Here is a 9,050-nt window from a genome sequence, read left to right on the forward strand (position 1 = left end):
AAAGACTTTTTCAAAGGCTTTTTCAAGTTCTCTCAAGATTCGCTCATTTTCTCTCTTACTTGCCTCTTGCCTCTCTTTTCTTTTATTTCGTTTTCTTTTCTTCTTTTGCTTTTCTTTTCTTTTCTTTGTTTTCTCTTTACAAGAATGTACAAAAGAACGATGAGAATACAAATCTTGTTCGAAAGATAAAGAACTATTTGCGTATGATTCACAATCAAAACTTCGTGAAGAATACTCCTTGAATGATTTCTTTGAAGATATACTAGGAGTATGTCTTTCTCTATGAACGACATCTTGGAAAGAATCAAAATCGTAATCGGCTTCTCGTCTTCTCGAATTTCTTGATGAAAAGGACTTTCGATCGAAGTCACTTCTCGAATTCGCTGATGAATATGAGTCATAGTATGAATCTCTTTGTCTCGACGTAGATGGCGAAAAGGAATCACGATTGGAACTTTTTTCCAGGTAGTAGTCGGGGGTATATCTCCGTGGGTTTCTTGGTTCCGTTTTACAACTTGAAGAAACTCGATCACTTTGGTCTCGTTTAGTCGCCATTCTTCGCATTTCTTGAACCAAGTAATGGTATTCCGATTCGGTGAACTCTTCGCGTGACATGATTTTTGTTGCTAAAAAGAAAATGTTAGATCACAAAACAAAATAATAAAAAAATTAAGTACCTCACCACAAACCTCACAATTTCGCTCGGAAAGAAGAAGGAAAAGGTGTCACTCCCGCTCGTGTTTACACTCGTTTGGCTTTTACCTCCACTCGAATGATCTCACTCGCTCGTGCCTTTTACCTCTCAATCTTTTCTCTCGCAACTTCGTAGTCGGACTTGCCAAGGCTTTATCGTAGGCTTAGGGGTCGGTTTCAATAGGGTAACAAGGGAGACGCGTATAGGTTTAAGGTTGGCTGAAAGAACAGGGAATTGGGTAAGAAAGTGTGGCGTGCATATGATTAAGGGGTTTAGAACAGAAGATGGATCGGGAAACTATATCAGATTAAGACTTGACGTTCAACTAGCAAAAAAAAAATTGCATAAATCACTTCTTTTTTTTTTTGAATTTTTTTTCGGGTTTTTTTTTTCAAACTTGTATAACTTTTTTTTGTACTATATCAGCAAACTAAATACAATAGAAGCACTTTTGTACACGATTTTTTTTTCTTCGGCTGCGTAGATTTTTGCTTTTATAATAACAGCAACAAACCAATCAAAATGAGAAAACTTCGGTATATGAATTTTTTTTTCTATACTCTTTTTTTTTCCGGATCCTACTTACTTGCGTACACTTGGACTAACTCGGGATTAATTTCGTCGCACGATCTTCTCATTTTAGTAGCTCTGATACCAAATGATACGAACCGCCTCAGGGAGAGTCGAGTCGTATGCTGAGTTGCCCGATCGTCTACGAGAAAGTATCGTTCAATTCACTTTTGAAATGAAGTTGATGGAAAAAATAGGACGGAAGCTATATATAATGGTTCTATGATGGTTTATGGATAAGAATAATATGAATATTCGGCTAAATTGGAAGGGAAAGTGAAAGAAGTAAATAGATGATGGATATGGAAGAAAAGGGTTTTTAAAAGCAAGCACGAACTAATATTAGAAAATATCGGCCCAAAATGCCTATAGGCTTTCAAGGTGGAGGATGAAAATGATAAACCTCGACCCGCTACTTAGCAAAGTAGGAACCTCGGTATATGGGTGAACGCCACACTATTTGATAGTGATAAGTTCGGGATAGTGAAGAACAGGGTTGACGCCACTAGGCTTCCTAGATAAGCCAATGAAGTCCTCAACGAAATATAAGAGAAAGAAATCTCACAAATTCCATAAAATTTTAACAAAGTTTGATTAAGTGAAAAGTCTAACCTCTTACAAATGAAATAACATATATTTATAGCCTAAATAAAAGTAGCTGAATGGATAAGCTTAGAAGCTAAGAAATTCAGCCATAAACACTTAGATAATTCTAGAAGAAAAATCATGAATATCCATGAATGTGCAGCCCTTTAATGTTCCATCATCCCCCTTGGCCGAATGAAGCTTTAATGCACCTTGAATACTTGAATGGTTAGCTTGAAAATGCATGGATCATGCATGAAACGTCCCAATGTATGTTCCTCCATAAATTCGGTCCATGAACCTTCAAAACATGAACATTAAATAGCCCTTACTTGCATGAACGTCTCTAGTACATGTACTCCCTTAAATGCCGTCCATTGAATCTCAATTCTACATGCACCTCTTCATACATTGCACCAAGCCCTACATGAACTTGCATTAATTTCCTTCCATGCATGCATGTGTACCGTCCAAAGGGATTGGATCTTCTAGATACATTCATGCAAGAATCTTCATCATTCATGTAACCGAATGTGCATTTGAACCCAAGCATTCATGTATTTTGTACATTCATGTATTTGGCAAATACATGAACTTGTAAACACCTTGAATCTGGTCATACATGCATCTAAATAAATGTTGTTCATTCATGCATGTGGGATGTCCAAAAGAGATGTTTCTTCAAGCATTCATTCTTGCCGTCCATGAGCATTGTACCTACAGAAATAAAACAATTCATAAGACATCATGTGAACACACATAAATTCAGCACAATGTGAACACATTTAAGTTATGTGATATCTATGACATATTAATAACAAATATTAATATAAGACAAGTTTAATGCTTAAATAAATATGTGCAAATTTTATTTAATGCATTAAAGACAAAACCGAAGTTAAACTAAAATGAGCTAAGCTTTAGCTCGTGAGCTAAAGTTGAGTGAGATTAAACTCCTAAGTGAAGGTGAGCTAAGGTTTAGCTCGTGAGCTGAATATGAGCTAGGAGTGAGCTCGGTTTAGCTCGAGCAAGTTGGATTGAGCTCGAATAAGTGGATTTGAGCTGGGCCGGAGCTCGTGGAGCCGGAAACGAGCTTGGATCAGCTTGCCAACATGTCAATGCTCGGCTTGACAGGCTTGTTCGATGAAGTTCGCGGGGCGTGCTCGTATCATGAGTAGGCCCAAAATCGGGCTGTTATAGTTGAAGTTGCCAATACTAGTGTGGTCGAAGAAAATAAGGATGATTGGTTGTTGGTATATACGACCGAATTGTCGAAAATTTTGTCCAAGGAAGTCTTGGATTCAAGGTGTTCCTTTCACATGTGTCCAAACAGTAACTAGTTCTCCACATACAGTTCAATTGAAGGTAAAGTTGTGTTTATAGGGAATTCTTCACCTTGTAAGATAATTGGTATGGGCACCGTTTAGATTAGAATGCATGGCAGAATTATTAGAACTTTTTCAGATGTCAGACATGTGATAGATTTAAAGAAAAACATCATCTCCCTAGGAAATTTGGACTCAAAGGGTTGTAGAATCAACATCGAGTCAAATGACGTTAAGGTATCTCGTGGTGCTTTAGTTTTGATGAGAGCTTGAAATAATTGGTATGGGCACCATTCAAATCAGAATGTAGGATAGAATTATTAGAACTTTTTCAGATGTTAAACATGTGACTGATTTAAAGAAAAACCTCATTTCCTTAGGAAATTTAAACTTGAAGGGTTGTGAAATCAACATCGAGTCAAACAGCATTAAGGTGTCTCGTGGTGATTTAGTTTTAATGAGAGGTCAAAAGACAAACAATCTTTATGTTCTGCAATGATCAACGGTAAAGGATAAAATTGAAAGTTCCTTGTTTGTTAAAGAGTCATATTCGACTCAGCTGAGGCATAAATGACTTGGTCATACAAGCGAAAAATGTATGACCGTTTTGGACAAGAAAGGTTCTTTTTCATGTGCAAGAGTTGGAAAAACAGAGCACTACGTTCATGGGAATAAAACTTGAGTCAATTTTGATTTGGCAGTACACAAGACGAAGACTAGAAGTCTTTCGGTTTCAAAAGCTTGAACTTAGTTAAAATCTTACGAAGTTCAAGATAGGCTCATGACGGACTCTGGCAAAGGCAGCATGATAAATATGAGTCAAGATGGAGATTTGTGAGTTGTGCCTCACATTTATCGGATGCATTACGGGCAATTAAGATGAGAATCGATAAGAAATCAAAGGGGAGCAGAAAGCCACACGACGTCTTTGTCAACCAAACAGATTGCAGCGTTATGACAAGTAGGTAGGTGACGTCATGATAAGGCAATGATTTCTGCACAAATACAACCACAATTTTTTACTCTCAACAAGATTTCTTCTCCCAGTTGAACTCTAATTCCTACATGGTTATTTCAGTCATATTGGACCCACGTCCCAAGCTTATTTAAAGTGCCTTTGGAACCTTGTTTAGATTGATCAAATTTAGCAAAATAGATTTGCTTTAAATATGTGAGATTTGTTAAAGAGTTTTTAGGGAGAGTTTTTTAGAGAGCTTTTTTATTTGGGATATTTGGTTTTCTTTTGGGATTTGCTCTTTGTATTCCGGTTGAATACTCTCTATCGTTATACTCCTTTGTTTGTTGATTAGTGAAAAGCCGAAGCCTCTTTTGTGTTTGTTCTTTTCCACTTTTACTATCTCATTAGTTATACAAGTCGATCCCCAATAATATATTTATTGGTATGCCTTTATTGTTCCTATACTATTACCTTTTAAAACTTTTTATTCAAGAAATTGGATAGGGACTTTGCTAAAAAACAAATTAAATCTTTGCTGAGCAATGTTATATTATGTATTCATCTTCACTTCCCTTTTTCTTTGAATTAGAAGCATTTCGAACATTTCTTTTTCTATAATATTTTTTAAAATATATATTTAAATTTAACTAAAATAAGTTCCAAACTTTTAATTTCTAACTAAACATTAACGCATACTTATTTGAAATAAAAAAATTAGTAAAATCAAAGGATAAGAGTTTTATCTAAATACAAAAAACAAAATATAAGAACTTTATTCGAAAAAAGTGAAATGTTTAGGTTTTTATTTAAAACGAAAGAGGAAAAATAGCCGTCTTTTCTATGCTTAAAGATCTTGCCCAAAACCCTATCTAAAAATGTTGTTCACGCCTATTGGGCCGGATGGGCTCACTGGGGATGAAGATGTTTATTTTCCAATTACGTGGTGTTCTTCTTCTTCTTCTTCTCTAAATAAAATTATGTTTTCATTAAAACTTTCATCCCTTTAATATACAATTTATCAAAATTTGGTTCTACTATATGAGGATCAAAAGTTTATTTAGTTATTAGTAAACACATTAACTTGAATTATTGATTTTACTATTTTATTACATATAAATTTTTAAATATTAATTTCATGCATATAAAAAAATAAAAAATAGATACACTAACTTTTCAATTTTGGTAATGCAATTATCAGAAAATAATATTGCAAAATTGTACACGTTTTAGGGCCAATCTTATCCAGTTAATAGTGAGCTGATTTCTGAATCTACTAGAAAAGCAAATTGGGCTTCAACCTGAATAGGCTCAAAAATAACAGTTCAATATATGAAGTTGAGTTTTATAAGTAGAAAGGTTAATGGGCTGAGACCTAAATCTAAAATATTTTCATGCCCAAACTTAACCATTTAGGCCTAATCAAATGGCCCATTTTACCGTTTGAAAAATGATAAAAATTATTTAAATTTAATTATAGAATATATAAATATTAATATAAAATTACTTTTATATATTTTTGTTATTTATAAATATTAAAAGGAGTCAACTCAAAATTGAAAAATACAAACTCAGGCGTCTCCCAAAATGCATTGAATTAATTAGGCCAATCAAATCAATCAATCCATGAACACCTCTTGAGCCATAATACTCATAATGGACCTTACAACAAGAATTTAGTCTATTAATATTTAATATATTTAACAAGAAAGTTCAAATGTGCAAGACTCATTTATAAAAAATATTATTATTTATTTTTTACAATTAAGGGTGACTACAATATAAATATTTATTTTTTAAGGTAATATTTAAAATTATTTGAAAATAATATATTTTAATACACTCCAATACATCTCTTCGTTATCAAAAATTCTTATGCCTGTTTTAATAATAGAAACAAATGTTAAGGCTTGAAGATAATGTACGAGGGGTTATGTTGGCATGTCTTTAGAGAATAACAGTTAAAAGCGCTGCTATTAAGTGTAAGGCAGCTGAAGAGGGAGCGGGTAAAACAGAAGAATGAGCAATAGTAGAATTATATTTCGGTCTGTGTTACGAAGCTCTCGAAGGCCTTCCTTGGGCTTCGCCGCTTCATCCTTGTCTTCTGCAAGGTTCTCTCCTTTACCTCTTCCCACTGCCCTTAACCCTCCTCCTCCTTTTGAACTAAAATCCATTTCCTCTTTCACTTCTTCCTTCACTCGCCGTCTATTCCACAACACAGCCTCCGTTCACAACAAAAACGAGAACCACCAACAGGAAGAAGAAGAACTGCGTTTCTGTTATTCCTTTTTTCCTTTCTTCTGCTGTGCATACCAAGTGTTTGATCAGAGTTCTGTGTCAGTAACCGATTTTTTTGAACTTCTTGGTTTGAGCAGATGGAACTGCTGAAGATGATGGAGAATTCACGGATGAGTGGGAAGAAGAGGATGAAACCGTCGAGCCCAAGGTATGCATTGTTTCTATCTTATTGGATTTCTTTCCTTGCTTTTGATGACGGGTCTTTTTATTTTATGTTATTTTATGAATGTAGGTTGGTGATGGAGGGGATGGTGGTGGAATTGTATTGCAAGGTGTTCCTTGGGGTGAATCTGCTCTCTCTATAGCCCATGATGCACTAAAACTGTTTAGCGATGACATTAAACTTTATGCTTTCAAGACTACACCTCGTGGATACATTTATGTCAGACTTGACAAATTGTCAGATGAGTAAGTATTCTTCCTTATGGATCGCTAACAAGCTGGAGAAACTGAAGCTTCTTTCAAGAACCTAACTAATAGCTGTCATTTGATTGTTGCTTTTATCTCTTATATTTGTTCTGGAAATGAAAGGCAAACAGCATCTCTGGTAGTGAATGATTTGAAGAATATATATCTTTGTGAGAATGAAATACATAGCTTTACGTTTACAAACTTTGGGAGGGGATGGGTTGCACAAGGCTTGAACTCCTATGGTGCCAATGTACAACAACCTTGCTACTCCAAATGTGGCTACATCTTCAGTGTTTCATTTTAATAATTTTTTCGATTTCAGTAATTAAGATTTCCTTTTAATTCATTGCTTTTTACCATTTGTTTTTGGAAGCAGAATGTAAGTAGCAAATGAAGTAACCTAGTAGTCTAATTTATTGCGCTTGACCCAACTCATTTGGTATCTGATGAAAAAATTAGGAAAAATGGGAACACACTTAGAAAAAGGAATGAATTGTACCCCCTTTTTTTTCTCTTGAAAAGTAGAAAACTTCCAGAGGAATTATGCAGTCATCTTGTGATGTAGCTTGGCACTTGAAATTGAATCTCTGGGGTTTATAATATTAAAAGACCAATGCTCCTTTCATCAGATATGGTTGTCCCAGCATGGAGGAACTGCAGAGTTATACTCAAGAATATAAGAAAAGATTGGATGAAGCTGGAGAACGAAGAGAAATACCAGATGATTTGGCTCTTCAGGTAATAAGTAGCTAGTTCTTTTGTGCTGAGTCTCAGATATGTCTATATTCCGTATCCTAAAACCACGTTTTGTTTTGAAGGTATCATCTCCTGGTGCAGAGAGAATACTAAAGGTACCAGATGATTTAGATCGGTTCAAAGATATGGCTATGAGAGTTTGTTATATTGAAGACGCTGGGTCTAATTATACTGAAAAGAGTGGAGTCTTCTTACTAGATTCGGTCGAGGAAGAGAACTGTGTATGGAAGTTGGCAGAGGTGAAGGAGAACAGGGACCCCAACAGCAAGGGTAGACCATTTAGTCGTAAACAAAAGGATTGGAGATTAAAACTGCCTTTTGACAAGCATAAGATGATAATGCTGTACCTCGAATACTAAACAAACAACAGACGACAACTTTGAAGGTATGAAGACTTCCTTGGCAGTCTTCTTAGTAAGGTTTCTATATGTAAAACAACAGTTTTGGTAATTTCAGTATCTTCCACATAGAACCTTTGCAAGCTTATATCGTATCTTACCGGTAACTATCAGCAATTACATTGGATCACTTTCTTTGTTCCCAATTTTAAAGTAGTCTCTTGGAGTAGCTGATAGGCTTGTTTTCTTTTGAAGATTATCATTGAACCGAGATTTATTGTTTTGGAGCAATTATCATGAACCTTAAATGTTCTAAGCCTCATTACATTTGTAAGATTTACATGTTACTGGTTTACTTAATCACTTCTTCAAGCAGAGAAAAGAAACCTGTTGCAGTCTTATAGAGGAGGTTAAAAACCGCCAAGATCGATAAACATACTCCGGGTATGCAGTATATTGTTCCGATTTTCCTTTTTCTTTGAGTATCTATGCCTGTGACCACGTTTGACGTATGTTTAGACACAGATACAGAGATACACAGGGGTATGATTCTTTAAAGATGTCTTAGCACATGAAAGACTTCGAAAAAAAACTTTATACTTCTGCCGGACATAGATTTTGTATTCGACGTTGGTATTCGAGTCCGATTCTGAGTAGCACCATGTGGATATGATGAATAATGAAAAGATTACAATCTTAACTAAAGAAGCATGTTAGTTGAGAGGAGAATACATCAATCTTTTGGGCAGGCTCCTAATCGACCATCAAGATAGATAAGTGGACCACACACTTTGCGAGGGGATTGTCCTTTCTTTTTTTCTCCTCTCATGTGATTCAGACATTTTATGCATTAATTGACAAATGCAAAGATTAGGTTTATTTGAATGCAAATAACTTTGGTTACGTCATCATAAAGTTTTAGAAATATCAACCACAATATTTATATCGCATAAAAATATATTTTGGTATTTAACAGTAATTTTTAGTATCCAAGTCCATTTGATAATTAGGTTTGAATTTTTATAATTGTGAAGTTACTTAATTTATTAAATACAATTTAATAGAAATGTTTATTTTAGTCAGATTTTAGAGTCAATTTGATAAAATTAATTATTAAT

At 34.7% G+C, this 9,050-nt stretch overlaps 1 protein-coding gene across 4 annotated transcripts; it reads left to right on the forward strand.

Moving 5' to 3' along the window:
* The first annotated feature begins 5,989 nt into the window (after window positions 1-5,989).
* LOC108461391 (uncharacterized) lies at window positions 5,990-8,847 on the forward strand. Of its 4 annotated transcripts, XR_001867733.2 has the most exons (7): window positions 5,990-6,407; window positions 6,505-6,575; window positions 6,660-6,835; window positions 7,468-7,576; window positions 7,657-7,979; window positions 8,309-8,376; window positions 8,458-8,847. XR_001867733.2 is itself a non-coding variant. In XM_017761230.2 (6 exons), exons 1-5 carry the CDS (start codon window positions 6,149-6,151, stop codon window positions 7,951-7,953), a joined length of 912 nt encoding a protein of 303 aa, XP_017616719.1. In that variant the 5' UTR covers window positions 5,990-6,148; the 3' UTR covers window positions 7,954-7,979; window positions 8,309-8,847. The 4 variants fall into 4 exon arrangements, 3 of the variants coding, with proteins under 3 accessions (XP_017616719.1, XP_017616718.1, XP_017616721.1); XM_017761230.2 differs by having other exon boundaries at window positions 8,309-8,847; XM_017761232.2 differs by having other exon boundaries at window positions 5,991-6,407; window positions 7,657-7,689; window positions 7,793-8,847.
* Window positions 8,848-9,050: the final 203 nt, after the last annotated feature.

Source organism: Gossypium arboreum, chromosome 13 (genome assembly GCF_025698485.1).
Source record: "Gossypium arboreum isolate Shixiya-1 chromosome 13, ASM2569848v2, whole genome shotgun sequence".
Lineage (NCBI taxonomy): Eukaryota > Viridiplantae > Streptophyta > Magnoliopsida > Malvales > Malvaceae > Gossypium > Gossypium arboreum.

Bases quoted from the DNA above. Each gene is read 5' to 3' on its own strand.
- LOC108461391 (XM_017761229.2), top strand. From the start codon at position 6,149: ATGAGCAATAGTAGAATTATATTTCGGTCTGTGTTACGAAGCTCTCGA. The intron at 6,408-6,504 runs GTTATTCCTTTT...TGGTTTGAGCAG, and splicing joins AGAAGAAGAACTGCGTTTCT to ATGGAACTGCTGAAGATGAT. The intron at 6,576-6,659 runs GTATGCATTGTT...TTATGAATGTAG, and splicing joins ATGAAACCGTCGAGCCCAAG to GTTGGTGATGGAGGGGATGG.